This window comes from Oreochromis aureus, linkage group 20, assembly GCF_013358895.1.
Source record: "Oreochromis aureus strain Israel breed Guangdong linkage group 20, ZZ_aureus, whole genome shotgun sequence".
Lineage (NCBI taxonomy): Eukaryota > Metazoa > Chordata > Actinopteri > Cichliformes > Cichlidae > Oreochromis > Oreochromis aureus.
Window position 1 is genome coordinate 28,701,133 of NC_052961.1, and position 25,165 is coordinate 28,726,297.

Below are 25,165 nucleotides of genomic sequence, written 5' to 3' on the forward strand. Positions count from 1 at the left end.
ATGAGTTCAGTAGGGCTAAATAAGAATAAGTTGACAGTGATAATAAGGATCATAGTATGTTCTTTGTTGTTTTTGGGTTTTTTTGTTATCTTGGGTCACATACGTACATAGGAAGCCATATTCCTAATGAGACCTGACATTAGGTCTCTCATTTGATACCTCTGAGTTGATTAAAGACATTTTACGAGGAAACACATGAACAGTCACCCAGGACAAGCCAGAGGTGCTGCTACACCATTGAAGCAAAGCCTAAGCGCCATAATAGCCGCCCACTTTGACAGAGCATACTTAGGGGAAAGAAAAAAATCACAAGATGGATAGAAATATGTTGATCATCACAGAACTCAAAAAGCAAAGCAGATGTTAATTAGCTTATATAACCTGCTGTCATTATGGTGCACACTATGATTCTTTCCACAAGAGGATGATTCAGCTGAAATAGAGCTTTGTGTTTGTGTTTGTGTGTGGTGGGGTAGGGCTTAGAGATGATATAACAGTTGACCAGGTTAGGTTTTGTTACACAATGACATGTGAAGGTCTCAGTACTAATCAAAAAGTGATTTAAGATTGCGCAGTTGATGTTTTTGACAGTCTTATTAGAGAGTTGGACACCTTTTAAGCAAATGTTTAGTCTAGAAAGTTTGAAGGAAGGAGCCTTTAGAATTAGGAAAGTCTTTGCTGCCATAATTCTGCAGTAATGATTCCTTCTGTGTTCTGTAGACATTAGTCAGTTTTGCGAAAGTCTGTTATTTCAGGATGACTGAATGCAACACAAGCAAATAATCTGTGTATATAGAGTCATTTTAGCATGTTGTTTCTCTGCTTTAAGGTGGCTTTCATTGTTAATTGGAACTGAAAGCTCTATAAGGCGCTGAACGCGTTCCTCTTGGAGAGGTCTGCTGTATCGGTATCTATTTGTCTGCTGTAGACACACACGTGCTAGTTTACTTGAGGTTGTACCTGTTGCCTTCATTGTTATATGATATCCAGGCAGATGGAAAACAACTTCATTTCACTGACCCCCATCCAGCCCCGTCTCTCTCATTTTCTCTGCCTATCCTTCCTCTCTTTCTCATCTAAGCTTCTTCCAACACCCTGCCACTAAAGCACCTGCGGTTGGTTTGACTTCCTTCTGGACATTTCTCTGATTGTTGTTAATGCAGAATCAGTCTTGGTTGGATGCACCTGACCCCAACAGGAACATCCATCTGTTTGGTGGGATACTCGCTGTTATCAGATTGTTATGGAACAGTACACTGATGATGTTCAACTGTAAGAACAAATGAATGTATAAATAATTGCAGATGTCACAGAAATCCTGGATTATCTTTTGTCAGTTTCCTTTTCATTTTGTCCAGATGTGCTTGGCAGGAAACTAATTTTGTGTGAAATGTCATTAGAATGAGAAGATCCTTTTGATATGTGGTGAGGAAAGACCAGTATAATATTATGAGGGGCCGTACAAGCCAAAATTCATTATGACACACATACATTCTTCTTTCACACACATATACTTTCACTCTCACATAGTTTTATTTTCATTTTTATATTTAGATATTTTTATTCTCATGTTTACACATATTTAACACACACATTACAATATTGTGCTCTCTTATACATGTATTTTAATGTACATATTTACAAATTCTCACTCTAACATACATGCATTTTCATTTATGCATTCCTACATTTTGCTCTCATTTACATGCATTCAATATGCATTTAATCTCACAAATAATATATGTATGTAAGAAGAGAATGCATACATGTCTGAAGAAAATATATGTATGCAAGAGAATAATGTATGTGAATGAAAGAGTATAGTGGAAACGGAAGGAGTTTAATGGAAACGGAAGGCTGGGTGTCTGTACCGCTGTGATTGGCTGAGAAGCACGCGCGGGTCACTTTCAAGTGTCTGACAGCATGGAGGGGGGAGAAGAAACTTGAGTTCTTCAGCAAGCTATCGGGGTGTTAAGAAATATTTTATCATCTCCTGAAACGGTCACATCGTTGTCCTCGCCACTTGATCGAGATGGGACGGGCTCAACTGCACCCAGTGTTACCCACAGCACGGTGGAAAGTGAGATGAGGGAACTTTTAGACCAGCTAACACCCGGTAGCTTCAACGAGCCAAGTAGCTACACGGAGTTGGACTGGAGTGGGGCAGTCTTTTATGCGTTATTTTGTGCCACTATTCTGAGCGCACGTAAAAAAAAAAAAGTTTGCAGGTGCAAGTGTTGCATTTTGAGGAGAAATTTATTTTGAGCGAAGAAAAGCTGAATTTGAGTGAACAAAATTCATTGCTGCGTGCAAAAAATGTATTTCAGTGTTTGCTATTATCCACACACACACACACACACACTATAGCAGCCCCTCTCGATCGCTCGCGCTCTCAACATTTCTGCCCGTGCGCGCTCAACTCTTTGTGTACGCCGTTATATTTGTGCCACAAAACCAGCCAATCACAGACTTGGATGCAAAAATATCTGATTGGCTGTTCTGGTCTCCAGTCAGCTCGAAATTACGAAATGCAATATCCCAGTATCCATTTCGTCCAAAACTCAAACGAGGCAGTGGCGGAGGAGCACAGAGTGGCGGAGTTTGAAATATTACTCTTTCTGGGTCACAAAATAAACTTTTAAGATATTTTCATGCAAGAATGGTGCTGTGTAAACTTCAAATATCTGCTTAATTCATCAAGACATCACATATTTCCATAAGTGCTCTAACGTTTTCGGAGATGAATCAAGCAGTCAAGTGACGAGGACAACGATGTGACCGTTTCAGGAGATGATAAAATATTTCTTAACACCCCGATAGCTTGCTGAAGAACTCGAGTTTCTTCTCCCCCTCCATGCTGTCAGACACTTGAAAGTGACCCGCGCGTGCTTCTCAGCCAATCACAGCGGTACAGACACCCAGCCTTCCGTTTCCACTATACTCTTTCATTCACATACATTATTCTCTTGCATACATATATTTCCTTCAGACATGTATACATTCTCTTCTTACATACATATATTATTTGTGAGATTAAATGCATATTGAATGCATGTAAATGAGAGCAAAATGTAGGAATGCATAAATGAAAATGCATGTATGTTAGAGTGAGAATTTTTTAAATATGTACATTAAAATACATGTATAAGGGAGCACAATATTGTAATGTGTGTGTTAAATATGTGTAAACATGAGAATAAAAATATCTAAATATAAAAATTTAAATAAAACTATGTGAGAGTGAAAGTATATGTGTGTGAAAGAAGAATGTATGTGTGTGAGAGTGAAAGTATATGTGTGTGAAAGAAGAATGTATGTGTGTGAGAGTGAAAGAATGAATTTTGGCTTGTACGGCCCCTCATATAATATTATAAGACTTTAATAGTACCAGTTAAAACAGTTTCTCGTAGTTAAATGTTTTTGAATCTCAAACCTGTTAAGATAAGATAAATGTGAAAAACCCATCCATCCATCCATCCATCCATCCTCATCCGCTTTATCCGAGATCGGGTCACGGGGGCAGCAGCCTAAGCAGAGAAGCTCAGACCTCCCTCTCCCCAGCCACCTCCTCCAGCTCATCCGGGGGAACACCAAGGCGTTCCCAGGCCAGCCGAGAGATATAATCTCTCCAGCGCGTCCTGGGTCTGCCCTGGGCCTCCTCCCGGTGGGACATGCCCGAACACCTCACCCAGGAGGCGCCCAGGGGCATCCTTATCAGATGCCCGAACCACCTCAACTGGCTCCTTTCGATGTGGAGGAGCAGCGGCTCTACTCTGAGCCCCTCCCGGATGGCCGAACTTCTCACCCTATCTCTAAGGGAGAGGCCAGCCACCCTTCGGAGGAAGCTCATTTCTGCCGCTTGTATCCGCGATCTCGTTCTTTCGGTCACTACCCACAGCTCGTGGCCATAGGTGAGGGTCGGGACGTAGATCGACCGGTAAATTGAGAGCTTCGCTTACACTCAGCTCCCCTTCACCACGACGGACCGGTGCAGCGTCCGCATCACTGCAGCCGCAGCACCAATCCGTCTGTCGATCTCCGGCTCCCTTCTCCCATCACTCGCGAACAAGACCCCGAGATACTTAAACTCCTCCACTTGGGGCAGGAACTCATCCCCGACCCAGAGTGGGCACTCCACCCTTCTCCGACTGAGAACCATGGCCTCAGATTTGGAGGTGCTGATCCTCATTCCCGCTGCTTCACACTCGGCTGCGAACCGTTCCAGTGCGAGCTGGAGGCCCTCACCCGATGAAGCCAACAGAACCACATCATCCGCAAAAAGCAGAGATACCCAGAGAAAACCCATTAAAGACTAAAAAATATACAGTATGGAAAATACAGGCAGTGACTACAGTGGACACTTGTCACTGTTTTTAACACTCAGTTTCACCTAAGTTTGTACGTTGTAATTTCTCTCTTATCTGCCGCTGGCTGATTGACCAGCAGCAGCACAAGGAAGAGTACCCACAGACCAGTTGTACCACACATTTTTGACACTGCTCCCTTCTGACAACACATACTGTCTAAAGGTAGATCAGCAGTCAGTAGCAAACACACTACCACTGTTGAACTATAATTTCCCCATTAGACACCTCTGATATGCAAATCAGTATCTGTTCAATGAAAACGCATTCCCGTGCATCATCTTATTTTGACTTTTGTAGTTCATTGTCATCTTGGTCGTCTATTTAACGTTTCAGTATTCAGTTCTATTTGTTACCTGATTAACAAGACATGTTAAGTTCAGTTTTTTTCCCTCAATGCTGTACATACTGTGGGATTGATCTCACTCCCGTACTTTAAATTTCTTTGTTTTGTTAATGTTTTCCAGGGGCCAGTTGCACCAGCAGTGTTGTGAAGAATGGACACTTGTCAGTGAAGAAACGCAGGCCAAGATGGCGCGCATGGCTGCTGCTGCTGCCTGGGGTCTAGGTAATCACTCAAATACTTAATACGAGACTGCAAATATTCATTCAAAATAGTCATTGGAGTGAAAATGTGTATATATATGTATATTTAGCAGTCAGTGCAGGGTAAAGAAAATACCATCGCTGGGCACTTAAGCCACTGTCTGCCTGACTCAGTGAAACAATGCAGCAGTGAAAACAGTACCAGCTCTTGCCAAGTCTTGCTCGCATAACCAGATGGGAATAGTATCCAGTCATAACATTGACATATCGTAATGTGCAATGGTGGAGAAAAGCAGGGAACACACTGCTAAAGCAACCCCAGAGGTTTCTGGTCTATTGCTTTGACTTTCCTAACTAAGTCGTAAAACCAGATGCGACACCCAACTGGCAGGCTTGTCTTTCTGAAGATGATGTTGGAAAACATAATGTCGAGGTTGTAGTTATTTACGCTGCGGTGGAGTGTTGATCAAAGTAGCTGTGACTGCACGCTAAGTAATATGTAGATACCACATTTAAATATTTACTCATTATGACAAAGTTCTTGCGTAACTCCTGTCTTTGTTCTTTTTTGTGGCTTTATTGTTGTCCAGGACACTGGGACAGCATGGAAGAGTACACGTGTATGATCCCTAGAGACACGCACGATGGGGCTTTTTATAGAGCGGTGCTAGCCCTTCATCAGGACCTCTTCTCATTGGCTCAACAGGTGAGTTAAGTCATCATTCACAAATGGGCCCATCTCATACAAATACACTAAAGTGTGTATTTTTAGATACGCTCTCATAAAGACATGCTTCACTTGAAATTACCCCGTCTTATGTCGTCTGGAATTTTCCCTAGTCTTTATAGCAAAGCATGAGATGTTAAAATCACCAAAAACCAAACATTATATAGAAACATAAAATTGTTTTACAGCTCCAAAAGGGATCAAATTCCTCCCATCAGCTGCGGCTGTTCATTAAAAGTAGTAAAATACACAAGGTTTGGGTATTTTCTTTTCTTTTATGATGTGGTACCTCCTTGGTGTGGAAATGTTATGTAACTCCCAAAATTGGAAATCATTACGGCATTTATCCTCAAACAAATAAAGAGCCTATTAGTCCTCCTGTCTGCTTGTCGACAAGGTCTGGTGGAGGTCAGGTGGGTTGTGTTTTCCTCATCTGATCGCGTTTGAGGATTGTAGATGAGTTCATGGTCCCTGGAGATGCATTTGTTCAAACTGGATGGAGGAACGTCTCACGCACACATGCCTCACCTGCTTCTTCAGCTACCCTCGACTCATCCTCCGTGTCCCCCTCTCACCATCAAAAGCCCTGGAGACTTGCTTCCTCTGACCTCTCTTCCCCTTCACAGCCCTCCCACACCACACACAATTTAGAGATTGGGTCCAGGTGTGGCCCACAGGATTCTTCAGAATAAGGGAAGTTTCGACTTTTTGCTGACAAGAAGCCACTCACAATGAAAGAGGAGGAATGAGAAGCAGATGGAGAGAGGGAGAAAGCTCGAACATCGACATGAGCTCAGTCTAGTTTTCCGGATGCCGTTGGTAATCCTCGCACTTGAGAGGCTGACTGACGCTTTCTTTCCTCTATACCCCCAACAACCAGACATGTGCTCCATGAGACTTGGACAGCATCTGTGTGAATGGTTTCAGGTTGCTTTGCTTTATAAATCCCACTGTTTGGTCTGTTGAACTGATGATGTGTAGACACTAGTCATGCTCCTTGCACAAGATTTATGAAACGTCCGCTCTGTGAATGTGTTTGATTTGTACATTTTCTTGTGGGTTTTGCAAGTCACAGCCCTCTTTTTGACATCTCAGTCACAACTGGGCTTTGTTTCAAGGCCTTGTTATGTTTTTTGTTTGTTTTTTCTTCTGCAGTGGCTGATTTGGGCCTAAGCACTCATACACAGGCTGTTATACTACACTGCAATCGTAAGCTAATATCACTGAACTTAAACCGTAAATGCAACCTTGTTGTAAAAGAACAGAATCATTGGGTGATGGTTGGTTGTGCTGCCAGGAGCCAGACACTGCATTTATCAGGAGTCGTCTGGACTGCACATTTCCAATGAGGCCCCAGCATGGTAATTCAGGAGTAAACAGGACCATAACAGAGTGAAGACTATAAAGAAGCAGCCTCATTGTCACCTCATCCCCACCACCATCTTGCTGTATGTGCCTGAGGAGTTGTTTTGGCATGCAGTTGCTCCTTTCCCTCCCCACAAAAAATAATTGGTGGGAGTTGGTCTGAAACAGCTGTGTGTCCTGGTCTTAGAGAGCTTCCTCAGTAATCCTCTCATTTTACCTTCCCTCTAATAACAGTTCCCAAAAACATTGACTGTACAAGCTCAAAAATCAGCAGACTTCCAGCTAGAATACGTGTGTCCTTGTTTGTCCCTTTAGCTACTCTGGAACGGGTCTTTCTCTCAGTTACGGTATTTCTACCCCTCGGGGTACTCATTCACTGGTAATGGAATGTTTGCAGCATCCTTGAATTTGGAGAAGTCTCACAGGGAAAGTTGGAGACTTGCTGAATGTGTGATACACTCCAAAACTCCAAAGGTAGTGGAGGAGGGAGGAGAGTGAATGGAAATGAAAAGCTTTTTGTATTTTGTTCATAGCAGGAACCTTGACTAAGAGCTTCCATTGTGAGTTCTTTGTCAGCCTGCATTTCCCCTTTCTGTTTCTTTAATCGTGTAAAAATTGACGTTATTTTTAAGACACATTTGACAGCTTTAACCGTGGTTACATAACTTTTGTACTGTTGCTCTCAACAGTTCATTTACTTCTCCTTATAAAGTTTTTGGCACTCAGCAGTGCATCAGATCATTTTCCTATACAAGCAGGCATTCTAGTCCTAATTGCATTAATGTGTCACTGTTGGCAGCTCTTAAGTAAGAAAGGTTTGAACAGAAGGCTGTAGCATGACTTTGTGCTTTTATACCAAGTGTTTTTATTTCCTAGTGTTACCCAAACCTAGCCAGTCCTGATGCAGGGAGTTGTTAGGAGAGTGTGACATTGTGTTAGGTACATTCAGGGGCCAAGCTTGAGGAAATGCCACTCTGCAACCAGTAGTACCAGTGTAAGTGGTGTATTTAGAGAGAATTCAAGGCCTTGTTTGCTAACTAATAGTTGAAGTATTCAGGAAAGTTCTTTGAAGGGGGGGGGGGCATAGTATATTTATATTTATGTGTGGTGATAAACTATGGATGTTTCAAATGTAACACTATACTTTGAATGTGCTTTTAATGCAGTGCATTGACAAAGCAAGAGACCTCCTGGATGCTGAGCTGACTGCCATGGCGGGAGAGAGCTACAGTCGAGCCTATGGGGTAAGTGTTACTATTTTTTTTTTTTTTTATAGCATTCATATGCAGTAGGTTTGTGTAACAACTACAAAATTTTATTTTTATTTTGACTTCCATGTTTCAAACCCTAAAGGTCATGCCACAGCTGTCTGTGTATGTTTCATTGTGTATATAAATGGTATTATCCAAACATATTAACAGCTGTTAATATGAAATCTTATCGTAGTAGATTTTGGTGCATAGTGCAGCAGTAACATGGTAGAGATATGGAAAAAAAAAAACCAACTATTGATATCAGTATAACCGTTGTTTTCTGATGCTGCACAGTTGGGTCCAGTGGGTTAATGAATGCATTTGTTTGCAATTTCTGATTATTTTAAACGCTGTTATGATCTTTCTATGATTCACAGAAGCTCCATCTCAGCAATATAACTGCTATAATCAACTGTTATATTCACTATGTGTGTAAGATTAAATGAGTATGTTTTTTTTTCTTTCTCAGGCCATGGTGTCTTGCCAGATGTTGTCAGAACTAGAGGAGGTAATCCAGTATAAGCTGGTGCCAGAGAGAAGGGACATCATAAGGGAAACATGGTGGGAGAGGCTTCAGGTAATAGCACATGATATGTGGACACAGACGATATTATTTGATGATATTTATTTAATAAATATGATACTGTAGCGAAGTGCCTACTCTGTAGTATTCCAGTTCCAAATGCCCAGTGAATGCACCACATCACCCATCCATTCACATGTCACCCCCGGCCTGTGGAAGTTGACGTAAATTGTCTCCCTTCTACTTTTTAATTGACGTAGTCTTGCCCTGGGTCAACACACCTGAAATCAATGATTAGTTCATTACCAGGCCTCTGGAGATCTTCAAGACATGTTGAGGAGGTAATTTAGCCATTTGAATCAGCTGTGTTGGATCAAGGACACATCTAAAACCTGCAGGACACGGCACTCGAGGCCTGTGTTGCCTACCCGTGTCCTAAAGGAACAATTCACAGATATAAGTTGTATATTTTTTGGGAGTAAACTAACCTCCTCAAACATGTGCACAGACTAATAAAGAAAAGAAGATCAATTTTGATCATATGGTGGCTTTGCTTACCATTAGTGGCGTGAAAAAAAAAAGTTTATTATCAGAATGAAAAGGGTGGCTCGTTTGATGTAATCCACACTGTAAACTCCTCCTTTGACTGATTATATCATTATTAATTGTGTATTTCAGTGTTGTATATGTTGTTAAACGAAATACAAGGATGTTTGGAACAACCTCGACTCCACAAGCGGTTGGGAAATATTTACAGCCTGCCAAGTCTTTGGTATTTGAGACGAATGTCATCCAGTGTAAAATAATGAAGTTCAAGTACATCTTTTCCATTTTGCGTGACATCTTAATTAACTGTGTTTCGCCCTTTTATGTGCACGCTGAGGGGAGGAATATTAAGTCAGAGAGAAAGACTGTTAAAAGTTTGATCTGTGATGCACCATTCCTGACACTTTAAATCACATCAGTCTAGTTGGTCTAATACAGCATTAATTATATGGCTTAAGATCAGCCGTTTTTGGCATTCCTGCTTCTCTTCTCCTGCTCAGATGTTACGGACACTGCTCTGGAAAATTTTCGTAATTGAAGTGCAAAAACCTGTGTCATCCTTCACCTTTACCACGTGCCAGGAAGCGTGTACTCATCTGAAGACACTGTGTCCCTGCCCAGATTTTTTTAGTATGTTGTTTTTTAGGTTTTTTTGGACAGTCTGACGTGGAAATGCCAGCGCACTTAATGCAATTGGATCACTGTCCTCCCACCCCAGAAGGTCACAGTAGTGTCCCGAGATACAACAAAGGACACTGGCTTTGATTGAACAAAAATAAAAACTGACATATGTGGAGTACATGAACAATATGGGTGGTGTGTGATTTTTGGATTGTTGTATTTATTAACTGCCTTCATCTTTCGGAGATTTCCCCCCTTGATTACAGAACACTTGTGACTCTTTTTCTACTGCACACGAGTTTATAAAATAATATTTTTCAGTCATCTTACCTTGTGTTGGGGATCAAACTGTGTATTTGTGAGAAAACAGAGTCCACAGATCTGTCAACGAGTTACTCTCCTGCTCTTAAGTGCTTTTTCCCTTAAACAGCTTATCCCTCATCAAAGTTTTGCAGGTATGGTAAAGGTGCAAAAAAACACAACCCCCAGATGTTTGTTCATCGGTGTATCAGATTGATTTCTTGCACTTCTGTCCATTTAAAACCCAGTTTCAGTCGCAGTCTATGGCTAAGTTTCTGTTAGAGGATCAGCCCTTTTTTCCCTTTTTTGTGTTCTGTTTCTCAAACAAATGCATGTCGTGAAACATTTTAATATTCCTCTAAGAAAAGGTTGAAGATTTCAGGACTTTTGTGTATTTCTCTGTACTTCTGTGCACATATTTTGAAACAGCTCACCCCTTCAGTCTTTGTAGGGGATATTTTTTCCTACTCGTTTATATAACAGATTCTTTTGGCAAATTCAGGCAGCTTGCCTCTCAATAAAAGCGCTTTGTTGTTCACTTGCGTTCTTCAGCTGTTTCAGCTCACAGTTCATTTTTGTTCAAAACCATAATATTTTAAAAAAATATTGGAAATTTTTATTCTGTTTATTTAAATGAAATTGGTTTATTCTTGTGTCTGAAAGGACAGCTACATCACTGCAGTGATGTCGTTTAAGACCATCTGTCCACCATGATGCACATTCAGGTGCATTTGTTCCCTTCAGTCAACTTGGATGAACTAGATCATTTGGCTTCATACCTCATAAGCAGAATGTCAATGATTTCTTGTGGTTAAATCCAAACTAATCTGTCTTAGCTATTATAATTACTGAGCATAGCACAAGCCAGATGTGACCTGCACGCAGCTCTTTATCCCATCATGTTAAACTTACTTCAAAAAAATGTAGTGTTGAACTTTACCCTAACATTTCAGCTTACTGAAAGGTCCCATCATACTTTTACCAGGAAATATACTTAAGATAAACATTAAATTAAAGAATTCCTTCAAGATGTGATTATCTTTGTAGATGATTTGTTGAACCGCTAAAGGTTAAATGTTTGTTTAATAGAGGTAGTGGACTTGCAAATGTAAATATGAGACCTGTATATGTATCTTTTTCTGCCATGTGAGCCTGTACTCACTGTGGGCATTTTAAACAAATAATAGTGAAGTCATTGAAGCATACATCTCCCTCACATGTGTTTGTTCTCTCGAGGTTCACTAGTAGGTACCTCTCTCTCTGAACAATCTAACATAACAATATGCGTTTTCCTCCAGGGCTGTCAGCGCATTGTAGAGGATTGGCAGAGGATCCTAATGGTCAGATCTCTGGTCATCAGCCCCCACGAAGACATGAGGACCTGGTTGAAATATGCCAGTCTTTGTGGCAAGAGCGGACGCCTGGTGAGTACAGTGACATGTTTGTACAAGGGAAGGGATTCTACAAATGAATTCTAGTCACACAGCACTCAGAACAAAATCAGAGCTGATTCTGATCAGTTTTTCCAGGAAGAAAAAAAGGAAGGTCATTTCTAACAAAGTAAAGTGCAACTATGAACTCCTGCCATGAAATTAAATTTCATTTTAAATGTTTTTAGCTGGCACTGATGAAAGTAGAACAGCCGCACACCTTCAATCAGCACTGTTTAGAAACCTGATCGTTCATATCTTCTCTATTAAATTTGTGCAATTTTCTGTCCTTGACCTCAACGTTTTTATAATTGATGGTAGATAAGTAAGAAAGGTTGGCCATTTTTTCCATATCCGCTCTTATTACATTTAAGTGCACACAAAAGATAGCAGAATCTCCAATAACTCACTGTAACATTAAAAGTAGACGAGAATGGCATTCTTAATGTCTTAATCTGTCTTCCTCTTTTCTGAAAACCTGTTTTCAACTAAAGACAAATAAAGGTTGATGTTTCTGTAGTTTTGCAAGTCGCTAAAAGTCAGGAGTAATTTCTGTGATTTCATCTTCCAAATTATTTTTGAACTGTGAGTCTTCTGACTCGGGTGCTTTTTCTTGGCCGCTTTCTCCCTCTAGGCACTGGCCCATAAGACCCTGGTCCTCCTCCTAGGTGTTGACCCCTCCAAGCAACTTGATCACCCATTGCCTACAACCCACCCTCACGTTACCTATGCGTACATGAAGTACATGTGGAAGAGCGGCCGCAAGGTAGGACCATCAACAATGTTGTTGTAGGTTCAAAACTAATGTGTCCTAAAAAGCAGAGGGCAGCATGACTAGAGATCTAATTATCACTCTTGTATGCGTGTTTTGAGAATAAATGAAGTAATGATCAAAGTTTTGTGGAGGCTAGAAAGGGAGTGCTTATATTAGTCACCATACAGTAGTCTCATAAACAGCCGATTTATTCATTTGAAAGGTTTAAATGAGCCAGAAATAACATAAATAATGTGAAAATGTTAATTGCTTGTTTATTTATTGCTGGATATGTAATTCTGACAGCAGACTCGCCATTTTTAAATTAAAACGTGATGAGACATCAGTGCTTGTGTCTGCTGCCCACAAGTTTAAACAATATATTGAGCACTGGTTCTTACATTAATTGGCATGTATCACTAATAGTCAGTGCAGGCAGTCCGAGACAGCCAGAGGAAAAATCTGTTATGCAATCTTGTCTTCAGGTAGGTCTGTAAATCTTTCCTCAACAGGCTCCATAATTATAATCACAGGTATGAGGTAGGGGATTTTGCTAATGATTAGCTAACATTATAATTTTTTTCCTGAAATACAATTTTGAAGAGCATTTTGGGGGATGGGAAAAAAAGCCATTGTTAACATATTTGCAATGCAATATTGTTCAATTGCAAATGAAGTTAAATTCAGATTTTACTTAATTTGGGCTTCCAGCAGCAACTGTGGATGGAAATATGTAATTTTGCAGAGTGCTGTGATAAGTGGCAGATTTGACAGAATTACAATATTTCAGAAAATGGAAAATATTAAAGAGTTTGATTGGATTGGCCTTAATAATTACGGTTCCTGTAGCGAGTGACTAATGGAGCTCAGTCTTGTATAATTTTTAAAGAGCAGAACCTCTGAATTGATCAGTAAAACAACTCAGCTGTTACATTTACATGAATGTTGTTATTAATCTTCAATATCCATGGCAACCATGTGCTAATAAATGTTAGTACTTCTTCAGAAAGATTTGTTCTTTCTGTGTTCCAGCATTCAGCACAGTAACACGGGTCAAACTGCCAACTACTGGCAGCGGTGGCTCAAGGTTTCAATGTGTGTGTCACCCGAGCAGCATGGGATTGAACTGCCCTGCCCTGTGCCATTTTACACACGCAAGCACACTTGCACCCATTCGCATACAGTATACACACCCCCAAACGCACTTAAACATGTCCAGATTTATTTCTAGGTGTTAAATAGCATATGTGGCTCCAGGCTGCATTGTCATTAGGGGACTTAGGTAAGTGTGAGTGTGAGCATGAGCACTGCTGTTGCCAGGACCAGCTGCTCTGCTCAACTGACAAATAATATAAAAACAGAGAGCGAGAGCAGGGGCAGGACCCCACTGTTTCTGGGTTTTAAAATGTTCAGGGACATTAGCCCTGTCACTGATGACTGAATCACACAGTAGTAAGGCATCTACCAGTAATAGTCAAATTAGCATTAAAGGCAAGGCTTTTGGAAATGATGGCTTTAACTGTTTTCTCATGTTTCAAACTGTGATCTTAAAGTCATTCATATATATGCATTCATGCAGATGATCAGGTGAAAAAGATGCAGATTACTGGTCAGCATTGCAAATCTGGGGATGGTGAATAGTGTATAGGACAGACTTTTCTTTGCTTTAAGATCACGTCATAGAGGTCCTAACCAGCTTGACTAACAAAAATGCTGCAATCTTGACTGCAGAGGTGTGTTGGCAAAACAGAGTAGCAGGCTTTCCCCTGTAGAACCAACAGTAAGCCCACCAACACTGATATGTTCAGAAAACAGTGTTTGCTGTTGGTTGTCGTGAATGCACGAATTAAAAAAGTGATCATCGTTGATAAAGCACTCATAAACCTGTCAAACCAGAAATAAAACACTAAGCATAAATGTGCAGTTTGTGTAGTTTGACTTAACTGATTTCATTAGGATGCAAACCGTACACAAATATATTTAAAGTTGTGCTAAAGTTTATTTGCTATTGCTATTTGCTTCTCTCCAGATCGACGCTTTCCAGCACATGCAGCATTTTGTGCAAGGAGTGCAACAGCAGGCTCAACATGCCGTTGCAGCTGAGGACCATCAGCGGAAGCAGGAGCTCTACAAGCTGATGGCCAGGTCTGACCTTTTTCTGGAAATACAGTAACACCGGCGTATCGCCAAACAAATACAAGCTTTCTTGGAGAACATGCCACAGGAGGAGGTGTAACGAGTTAACAAGAAAATTAATTCTGTTTGCTATTTCAGTGTCATAAGCCTGTGATTATTCACACTGACTCACTGTCACACTTTTCTGAGTTAACTGAGTGGAACAAGGGGCATCACTTATGTTAATATTGACATCAGAACATTAAATGGTTGCATTTTAAGTTGAGTTTTCTTTTAAGATGGAAAAATAGAAGTGGACTCCCAGAACTGCAATGTTGTAGCTTTAGTTTTAAAGTAATCATTTAAGAAGCTGAGAATTTATTCCCCTTTGCCAGTCTCTGTATACCCACTCTGGCATGGCAGAGAAAACCCAAAGCAACATGCTGAGGCAAGGAAAAAGTAACCTCATGTATTTCCTCCCTCATGCTGTAAACACGCAGGGTCATGTCCAGTGCATTTTTATTTCCACTGGCGTGACCCATTCTGGCATAGCACCTTTTACAAATCCACTGGCATCCTGTGTGATTTTCTGTTCTTCCAAGGCTCAAAGCTTTCAATAAACAAATCCTTTTGGCAGGAAATGTGGCACCATGCTGATGGGTATCACCAGCTGTGTCTCTCCCACAGTGCTGTTAGTTTGCACCTTTTCCAGTATGTGCTGTGCTGTTCATTTGATAGTCCTGGCACACTGGTTTGCACCTTTACCCTATCATCACCTCACCTCACAGGGGAAGAAAGATGCAGTAAAGTCTTTTGAAAACTCGACATTCCAGTAGCTGTTGTGTGGTTTTAGATTGTGATTTTTTTATTTTTTTTTTGGCTGAGAAATGGAAGGTTTCATGTTCCCAAAAATTACTGGGAAAGACTTCAGACTGTTAAAAAAGATGCACGCTCTTGTGGACTCATCAAAATATTTGAGAAAGATATCTAAGACTTCCTTCTTATATGGTTTAGCTGCTTTTCTTTGTGCAGAAGAGAAGATGTGCTGCATTGTCTCTCAAATAAGTCAAAATAAGCAAGAGGTGTTGCATGGGAACAGGTATAATCCCATGTACAGTAAATCACACAGTGTCATTTGGCCATGTGCACAGAGCAGGCATGTATACCCTCCCATCTCATAAATCAAACGTGACAACACATAAGTGTGAACGTGGGTAGAAGGGGCTTTTTCCACTCACTTTTGCATCTTCCACAGAATGGTTGTGTAAAAAAATAAATGCATGTCAGGGAAAAACACCTGTACACTGTCAGTCAGGACGGGTTCTCTCCAGACATTCTGACACACTTTCTTTAATACAGCCTGGCTACGTGGTATGGAGAACACCTGGACTGCTCAGACACTCACATATACACAGTCATACAGACACCTCCACCCCCAAAGTATCCTGTATAATTCCACTGATACTAATCAATAACTCTGGGGTCTGCAGCCGGAAGAAACATGCTCCAATGTCACCAGACGCCTCGTCTTAACTCCTTCCTTCAGTAAAAGTCGAACCTGCCAACAGTTTACGGACACAGTTCTGCACAGATGCTGAACTTGAGCTGTACATCTGCATGGAAAAGCACTCGGAAGAAATTACGTAATCCAAAAGGCAATTTATTGGAGGTGCTCTGACATATCCACAGTACTGATAGATGGTTTGACAAAGCAGTGCTTGCCAGTTTCTCAGTTTAGAGTAGTTTTATCTGAATTATATGTCTTGGCCCTGCCAAGCACAACTAGTTTGACTTTTGCCTGTAAGCATCTGTGTTTTTTTGGATGATGGATTGAGCAAAGTCCTCTTGGGATGCCACAGAGCTCACCGTTGGGTTAAATTAGGGGAAAATTGGTTTGGATAATTGAAAATCTCCAGCCTTTCAGTAGATAAATGAACTGTTGCCTCACGTATTACTACTTTTGATATATGCCTATGAGACTTCCAAGCTGTGCATCATTATCGGACTTTTTTATATAAACTGCCCTTGGATTTCCTGAATGTGACTGCCAAGTCTTTATAAGCAATGACAACATAAGCATGCTTATAAACTCATGAAGATATTCTTTTTGGCTTGTCCCTGGAGTACATTTGTTTCCTTGTCACTAATGTAGTCACTGAATTATCTTCTTCTGCAGAGCTTCTCTTAATGGCACTGATCTTTATTACCTTCTCATGGTCTAAAAGAGGTTTTTATTCTTAATGCCAGAAATGTCAAGGGCTTAAATGTGACTTTTAATATATGGTGCACCAAATAATTTCTTTCTGCCATTCAAAATGGTATATTTACATGTGATTTAAGTACTAATGTTAGAGTGAATTTCCCTCTTCTCTCTTTCTCCATTTAGATGTTTCTTGAAGCTGGGGGAGTGGCAGCTCAGTCTGCAGGGCATCAATGAGAGCACCATCCCCAAAGTTCTGCAGTATTACAGCAATTCAACTGAGCATGACCGCAACTGGTACAAGGTCAGCTCCTCCCTTTTAACTCTGACCTTTAACATTTGACTTTTCTCTATGGCTGCAATAAAATCCCAGCTGTGTCAGTAAGCAAACGTCTCAGCCCTGTTATGCCACTACGAAAACCTTAGACCTCCATTCCTGGGCCCTTTTTATTTTGCTCAGTAGATACTCTTGAATTGTTTTCTGCGCTCCATCACATCAAAGACATGTGGTGATGGAAGAGCTGAAAGCATCTCTGCTTTTTCTGCCTGTGCTGCAGGCTACTGAGATGTCTCCACAGACTCTCTCCCCCCATCCATCTTCACCAACTCGCTTCAGCTTCAACCTTTAATAGCAGGTTGCATAACAGTGCAAACATCAAACTCATATGTTTGGATGAGAGAAATTACAGCGCCCTGGGAGATATCTGTCCCATAGCAAACTGGAAAATGACATCATGAACAAACGTGGAAGTTATTTCCAGTTAATAGCTCTGAACACCAGTTTCACTCAGTTTGCACCATCTTTCGGCAGGCTTGGCACGCCTGGGCTGTGATGAATTTTGAGGCAGTGCTGCACTACAAACACCAAAACCAAGGGCGAGATGAAAAGAAGAAGCTGCGGCACGCCAGTGGTGCCAGTGCTAATAGTGAAGCCAGCAACAGCGACAGTGAGGTTGACAGCACTGATCCCAGCCCTGTGCCCTCACCAGGTCAGAAGAAGGTCAATGAGGTGAGTTACGGAAATGACACTGACCATTCGGTGTCCTCTTGTCCAAGCGCTCTAAATTCAGCCAGTGCTTTATGATACTTAACATACCTGACTTGGTGTGTAAGCCGTTATACACATATTTTCGCCAAATGTTCAAAACTGCTCATCAGTCAGAGATCCCTCTGCACATACTTGCTCAAAAAGCACGTTTTTTGGCCACAGTTTTTGTTTCCTATACAAAATCATCTCAAAAAACTTTAATGATCTTCTTATTGCAGCCTGTTTATACAGAGCTTTGAAAAATTCTCTTCAGTTTTCCTATTTCTTTTTCTAAACTCTCAACTGCAGTGGCTCTCCATATCTTAGCATGCCCACAAAGAGGCATCATGTGCTTACATAGAATCTTTTTTCTTTCTCACTGTCATCTAAAACACATTAAACATATAAGAATTCAGGTTCAAACTGATAATACACCACAAAAATCTAAAACTGCAATATTTTACATCAAAATGGTCAAAAGTCAAGACTGACATGGCTGGAAACTGCAACTTGACTTGTTCAGGTAGTCATGTGGCTGTTTGTTTTTTACTCATGAAAAGCATATTTTTTTTATACTCTCTCGCTGTAGGACCTCTCAAAGACGTTGCTCCTGTACACAGTTCCTGCTGTGCAAGGTTTCTTCCGCTCCATTTCCCTGTCCAGAGGAAATAACTTGCAGGACACGCTTAGGTGAGTTGTGTCCGACTGTAACACACTATCACTATCACATACATGCTATGTGAGTACAGGAGGCCCTCTAGTGGCTGACTGTGATTGATTCACAATGGTCAAAAAGGAAGAGAGAGTCTAGTTTTATTTTGTTTTCTCCTGCTCAGGGTTTTGACTCTGTGGTTTGATTATGGTCATTGGCCCGAAGTGAATGAAGCTCTGGTGGAAGGCATCAAGACCATTCAAATAGACACCTGGCTGCAGGTAATATATGTAGAGATGCAAATTTAAAGTGGCTTTAGCCTAGAAATAAAATCATATGAAAAATAATTTTTTGCATGGGAGAAAAGGCTGATTTGAGTGCATACTTATACTGCAATGTTTTTATATTTGCAGGTCATCCCGCAGCTTATAGCTCGAATCGACACCCCTCGAGCCCTGGTGGGCCGTCTGATCCACCAGCTGCTAACTGACATTGGACGATATCATCCCCAGGTAAGTCTGCTTATTCTACTGGAGGCTATATTTTAGAACACAGAACAGCCACATTTCTTTTATGAAAACTTAAAAGCTGTACCCTCAGTGATCAGCAGTTGTTCTGTGTTCACATGCAGGCTTTGATCTACCCACTGACTGTGGCTTCAAAGTCCACCACTACCGCCCGCCACAATGCTGCCAACAAGATCCTGAAGAACATGTGTGAACACTGCAACACCCTAGTTCAGCAAGCTATGATGGTAAAGCATCTCTACTGCACTACTGAATTAAAACATCTTTATAAATTGCGGAGTAAAAAGTTGTGGGTTTGTTCCATTGAGTTAAATGTGAACTTCATAGTCTAGTGGTCTAAACATTTGGCTAACAAGTGAACGATCCCTGGTTTGAACCCGGGAGAAGATTTCTATGGGGTTACGTGAGGAAGGGCATCCAGCGTTTAAATGAATGAATTAAGACTAAACCTGCCAAATCAAACAGAGCTAACTGCTGTGGCGATTCCATATTGATAAGGGAGCAGAGCTGACAGTAGCTTCATCTTTAGATATATATAATTAACAAAATATTTAATTTCCAAACATAAATTATAGAAATGTAGATAAAGGTTTTCTGGTTCTTGTTATGACTTGTTGTATCATTTAAAATTAAATGGGAAAAGCCAATTAGCAGCAGAGGAGGAAGTTCAGCCTTTCTTGTTGTGATTGTGAACATTTCTAATCGTAATTGAATGTAATGTACATCACCCTGTAAAAGGAAAAAGCTTGATGAAGGTGAACTTTGGATTTCCTTTTCTCTTTAAAATATTTGCAATTGGTTTTCTGTGTAAAAGCATTTTAAATTGTCCAGATTTTCGATGGCACCTGTGAAAACAGGTCTTCATTACGCTACAGACTGACCTTTTCCTTTTGTTTTCCTTCCTCCAGGTGAGTGAGGAGCTCATCCGAGTGGCCATCTTGTGGCATGAGATGTGGCACGAGGGCCTTGAAGAGGCATCACGTCTGTACTTCGGTGAGCGCAACGTCAAGGGCATGTTTGCTGTGCTGGAACCCCTACATGCCATGATGGAGAGGGGACCACAGACCCTCAAAGAGACCTCTTTCAATCAGGTTTGAATCTTCCTGGTTTGATTTGTTGTTGCGGTGCAAACAGTGATGACAGGGACTGGAAACAGTACTCAAGCATGTGTGCACTAGCTTCTGATTCTGTTCCTAAATATAAATGATGACTTTCACATTATTTTATTACATTTCTGTCAAAAAAGGCTTAAAGATTAATGATTAAACATTCTGTCCATGCTTCATCTAAACTGTTGGAAACAAAATGTATTCTGATATGGAGGCTGGAGGATAGAAAATTGATGTTAAATCATTCTACCTTATAAAGATGCCTTGGTGGCCTGTGCATATTATATATACATTTTTATTTGGATCATCATCAGCAACAGCAGTGGTAGAAATATTTCCAAGCTTCCACAAATCTAAAATTTATACCATCCTGCACAATATAAATTTATCATAAGCCAAATTAAAGATTTAATAGCTTTTAGGAGAGAAAAGAAATTGGACATAAAAAGAAAACACTTGTGTTTCTCTTACTTCATGCTACAGGCTTATGGGAGGGACCTGATGGAGGCACAAGACTGGTGCAGGAAGTACATGCGCTCTGGAAACGTTAAAGACCTGACTCAGGCCTGGGACCTCTACTACCACGTGTTCAGACGCATCTCCAAGCAGCTGCCACAGGTGATTGAAAATATGAAGCCTGCAGACAGTTAAACTACTTTTTTTTGTTAATAATATATAAATCACCATCCTAATGATCACTGCAGTGTGCCTCATGTAGTAATATTCAACAGTATTTGCAGTGTATGTACAGTAGCAGCATTTTTGTGCACGTACTGTGTCATATGGTACGTCAGAGTACGTCTTTTGTGCCTCCTGGAAAAATCTGAGCTGACATCTCACCACGTCTGTGTCCATTCCAGTGTTTCATCAGATTATAGATTTTGCATTTCATGCCCTGACTCATTCTTTGATCTTAAGATGGGTAAATGTGTCTTAGTCGTGTAATATGACATAAAAGACTAATGGCTACTCTGTGTTTTTTGCCAGCATACCAACATTAGAAACAACACTGAATGGGAGCTAATGATAGCGACTTCTTTCATTCCCCCATCTCTGTTTAAAGTCATTGAGCAGGAAGAAAAAAACTAATGTTGCAAGATGTTGAAAGACGGCAGAATGGTGATGAGAGTGATGATGTAGGAAGAGGAATGGCACAGCATCAGTGGATAGCATTGCTCATTTTATTGTCACGCCCTCAGGCGCCACTCTGTCTATTAAATTATGGCATAATGTCCTAATGTAAAATTTCACAAGAGGCAGAATATTTTTCGAGATATATTTTACAAGTTGCAGGTAGTTTATTTTCTGTGGTCAGTTGTTTGTTTTTAACTATCAACACCTGTCAACACACATTTAAACATGAAAAGAGTGACAAACATTTTCCTGCATCAGAGATTTCTTTTTTTCAGTCAGTATTTTCATCCTTCATCTTCTTGCTCCGCTTACATAGATTATATTCTTGTGATTTTACACATGTAAAAAAGAAAAAGAAATGCCTGAAGCTGAATAATTTATTTTGACCTATGACACTATAAGTTCTACAGATGCTGTGCAGATTGTTGTGAACAAGAAGCCACTTTGGTACAACATAATGGGTAGATGCTTCAATAGAAAGCAGAGCTTCTTGCTATAGGAGAAGAGATGAAATTGAATTGATAGATGCCATTCCTAGCAGCTATCATCACATTGTTGAAGAGTGACATTAAAAATAGTTCTGTCAGCAGCTTGTACTTCACATAATAAATGAAGATGGCGATGCTATTTGACACTGTAGCATGGCCCTGCTCTCAAGGATGCACCCTGCTGTGACATTACAGTACGCAGCATGAAATACACCGCAGCATTACGACATGCTGGGAGCAGTGCAAATATTCCCCCACAGGGCATTAACACAGAGATAAACCCTTCCCAGAATGCATCCAAACGGCAGTTCCAGCGCAGGGCGGGACAGTAACCATACATCAGCATTCAGAAATGAACCATAAAGGCCTTTAAATAGTGTGCCACATTCAGATTTGATGCAGTGTAAATGACTGATGGCTGCAGACAAGCAGCAAATGCATTAAGAAAGTGAAATGTTCCAGATGATTTATAAAAAGCTGCGTATAAACAAGTTTCTCTGGATAAAGCCTTTTAACTTGGATATGAGCCAGTGTCTGCTACAATATGCATATTGCTTTAGGCACTGTTGGCTTGGCAGGCGCTGCTTTGTCAGTGAAGTTTTTGTACACAAGACTTAAAACTAATTGTCTCTTCCTTTGCTACACCCCCACCTCATCAACTTTCCTCACAGCTGACCTCCCTGGAGCTGCAATATGTTTCTCCAAAGCTGCTGATGTGTCGAGACCTGGAGCTTGCTGTACCCGGCACTTATGACCCCAACCAGCCTATCATTCGCATCCAGTCCATCGCCCCCTCGCTGCAGGTCATCACCTCCAAGCAGCGCCCACGCAAACTCACCATCATGGGTAAGATTAGGAGAAAATTGCACAGCCCTTGTGGCTCTGAACCCATTATATTAGGAAAATGGATTAAAGAATATTTCTAGTCATATGCTTTCAGCAGGCATGGGCCGTCACATTAGAGAAAATTCAATATTAATAGAATCCAACAATAAACAGCTCCAAGGGCACAGTTTATTTTGAATTCATCGGTCATGGCATGTGGTGTGGCTAGAATATGACCGTAGAAAACGTTCATACCACCAGAAGCAAGATCAAACAAGTGATAAGCAAATATGAATTCCACTCACCACACGTGGACCCGAGTCGATGGTTATTTAACTTTCTACCAAAAGAGTCTTGTTTTTTCCCCAGTGTCTTCCGATTGAAGCGACATACGGGGGCACACCACGGTTTGTCACAAACCCTCCCAACACTGTTCTTTGTTATTAAATTGAATACTGAAATAAATAACTTTGACATTCTTCCCTCTGCTCCGTTGTGTGATATGAAATATGACAGCGAAGTGCTTCTAAAATGGCAAAGCACTGTAATATCACATTGTCTTGAAGCCAAATCCACACATTATCAATCACAAACTGTTCACTCTGCTTCACACATTTTATGCCCCTGTACCAGCGCCAGCCATGACCGGAGGCAATATGTTTTTGGGTTGTCCTACCCCACTGTCGGTAAATCTGATTCTCATGATATCTTAGGAATTCATTGCCTTTCAGGGACATTTTGCCACAAACATCCACTAGGTCTCGGTGGACTGGATTAATAGGCTATAATATAGGATATAATAATAATAATATGTGTCTAATAGGTTAGAAATGCTAAATTGATGAGCTAATGTAGGCAAAAGGTCAAAGTTTGACTTCAATGTGACGACATAATTTTCTGCAAAAGAAACTTTTCTGGCCGTTATTCAACACCATACCTCAGAAGCACAAGGGGAGATTGTGACCATATTTCACGTGTAGTCGGATATTGAATCGGTGACACTGAGGTGCGGTTTCCACCTTGAAACTACAGTGATAGATTTTTTTTTGTGTTTGTGCTGCAGGGTTGACAGTGTGTGTGAAGCATACATGATTTAGAATTTGTAGCCTCTGAGCAGCAACATCCCTGTTTGAACGGTCATCACAGGGCTTTGTGTTTCTTCAGAATCAGCGTTATTGACCAAGTTTAATTCCTTCAAAGTCTGCACAGACAGCTGCAGCTTTACTGCTGGGGGGAGGTTACAACTGCAAGGCGGTAATTCTACTTCTCTGGACAATGCTGTACTTTGTTCTGATGTATTCCATCAGTGTTATATAACACACTCTGTAAAAGATGATGGCTAATAAATCAACTGACCTCTGGAGCAAGACTTCAGATTAAGACCTGTCAGCCACTGCAGGCAACCTAGATTTACTTTCGATGCTCCTTCTTCTGGTACACTGTACTTACTGGGGTTGTCATTAGAAGCAGACTCAGGATAGAACAGGGGCATTATTTTCCACTGGAAGCTTCAGTTTACTCCATAAAAGGTAGTACAGTGTTGGTGAAATAGTGGAGCAATTAGATAAGTGTCATCGTCTGTAATTCACATAAGTGAAATATGTTTTCCTGTCTGTCATGCTGAAAACTTCATTCTGCTCAAGAGGACTGAGTCAATATCATAGTTCATCCAGCAGCTATTAACATACTGAAAGTGTTCTGGTACTTCATAAGCATCATAGGCTTTATTTATGTAGTCTTTTTAATCCTTTATTGCATAGCTGCTGTTTATTTGGTCAAAATTATCCGCCCTCCTGATGCTAATAGTCAGGTGCGAATCCTTTGTGCTGGAATTTGTTGTGGTTTTCAACAAGTCCCTCACACGTCTGCTGAGCAATCCCAGCGTACTCTCAAGCTCCTCCAGATTTGATGGTCTTCTGGCATGGACCTTGGTCTTTAGTTCACTCCACAGATTTTCAGAGGGATTCAAGTCTGGGCTTTGTGCAGGCCAGTCAGTAACATTCACTCTGGTATTCCGGAGGTAGTTCTTCACCACGAGTAATGTATGTTTTGGATCGTGGTTTTAAAACAAGTATGACCACGTTAGTCCTCAAAAGTTACACACAAATCATTGTGCACGTTAGGAAAGGCCTGTGGATGTTATCGTAGGCATTTGGAACCCTTTTGAGGTAAATTTCTCTCCATAACTTCAAACCTCTGCCAGGCTTGTTCTGTACTGTTTGGCTGTCTTTAAAATTCTTCATGATACTTCTCACTCCAGTTCTTGACACTTTGGAAACACTTTGATAACTTTGTGTGTCCATCTCCTGCTTTGTGAGCATCAACAAATCTTTTTCTCAAGTCTAAACTGATTTCTTTAGTTTTTGGCATGATGATTACTGAAGTGACAGCTCAAACACTCGCTGCAGTTTTTATACTGCGTGTAAATTGGAAGATAAACCTCAGTTTTAACTTAATTTTCCAAACTTTTAGCATTGGAAAGTTAAAACACCTAATTGCACAGCAGTACTTTGTGCTATGGCTCAGGATAAAACTAGTATATTTAGAAATCCTGTGTTGAAAATTTCTCGCTCTGTTGAAAAGCACTTGGGGTATTTTGACAAAGCTTCAAATGTCATGGGGGGTGAGCTGATAATTTTGTTCTCATTTGTTCTCATAC

The 25,165-nt window shown here is 40.8% G+C and overlaps 1 protein-coding gene across 3 annotated transcripts in view; it reads left to right on the plus strand.

Moving 5' to 3' along the window:
• mtor (mechanistic target of rapamycin kinase) overlaps nucleotides 1-25,165 on the plus strand; it is a 78,498-nt gene that overhangs the window by 46,364 nt on the left and 6,969 nt on the right. For all 3 annotated transcript variants that reach the window (XM_039604281.1, XM_031736146.2, XM_039604280.1), the window contains exons 31-46: nucleotides 4,832-4,932; nucleotides 5,501-5,616; nucleotides 8,169-8,246; nucleotides 8,725-8,832; nucleotides 11,544-11,669; nucleotides 12,310-12,441; nucleotides 14,459-14,574; nucleotides 16,931-17,048; nucleotides 17,556-17,753; nucleotides 18,361-18,461; nucleotides 18,608-18,704; nucleotides 18,837-18,935; nucleotides 19,055-19,177; nucleotides 19,859-20,041; nucleotides 20,543-20,677; nucleotides 22,353-22,527. In XM_039604281.1, the coding sequence (XP_039460215.1) occupies nucleotides 4,832-4,932; nucleotides 5,501-5,616; nucleotides 8,169-8,246; nucleotides 8,725-8,832; nucleotides 11,544-11,669; nucleotides 12,310-12,441; nucleotides 14,459-14,574; nucleotides 16,931-17,048; nucleotides 17,556-17,753; nucleotides 18,361-18,461; nucleotides 18,608-18,704; nucleotides 18,837-18,935; nucleotides 19,055-19,177; nucleotides 19,859-20,041; nucleotides 20,543-20,677; nucleotides 22,353-22,527 (2,006 nt within the window). The remainder of the gene's footprint in view (nucleotides 1-4,831; nucleotides 4,933-5,500; nucleotides 5,617-8,168; nucleotides 8,247-8,724; nucleotides 8,833-11,543; nucleotides 11,670-12,309; nucleotides 12,442-14,458; nucleotides 14,575-16,930; nucleotides 17,049-17,555; nucleotides 17,754-18,360; nucleotides 18,462-18,607; nucleotides 18,705-18,836; nucleotides 18,936-19,054; nucleotides 19,178-19,858; nucleotides 20,042-20,542; nucleotides 20,678-22,352; nucleotides 22,528-25,165) is intronic.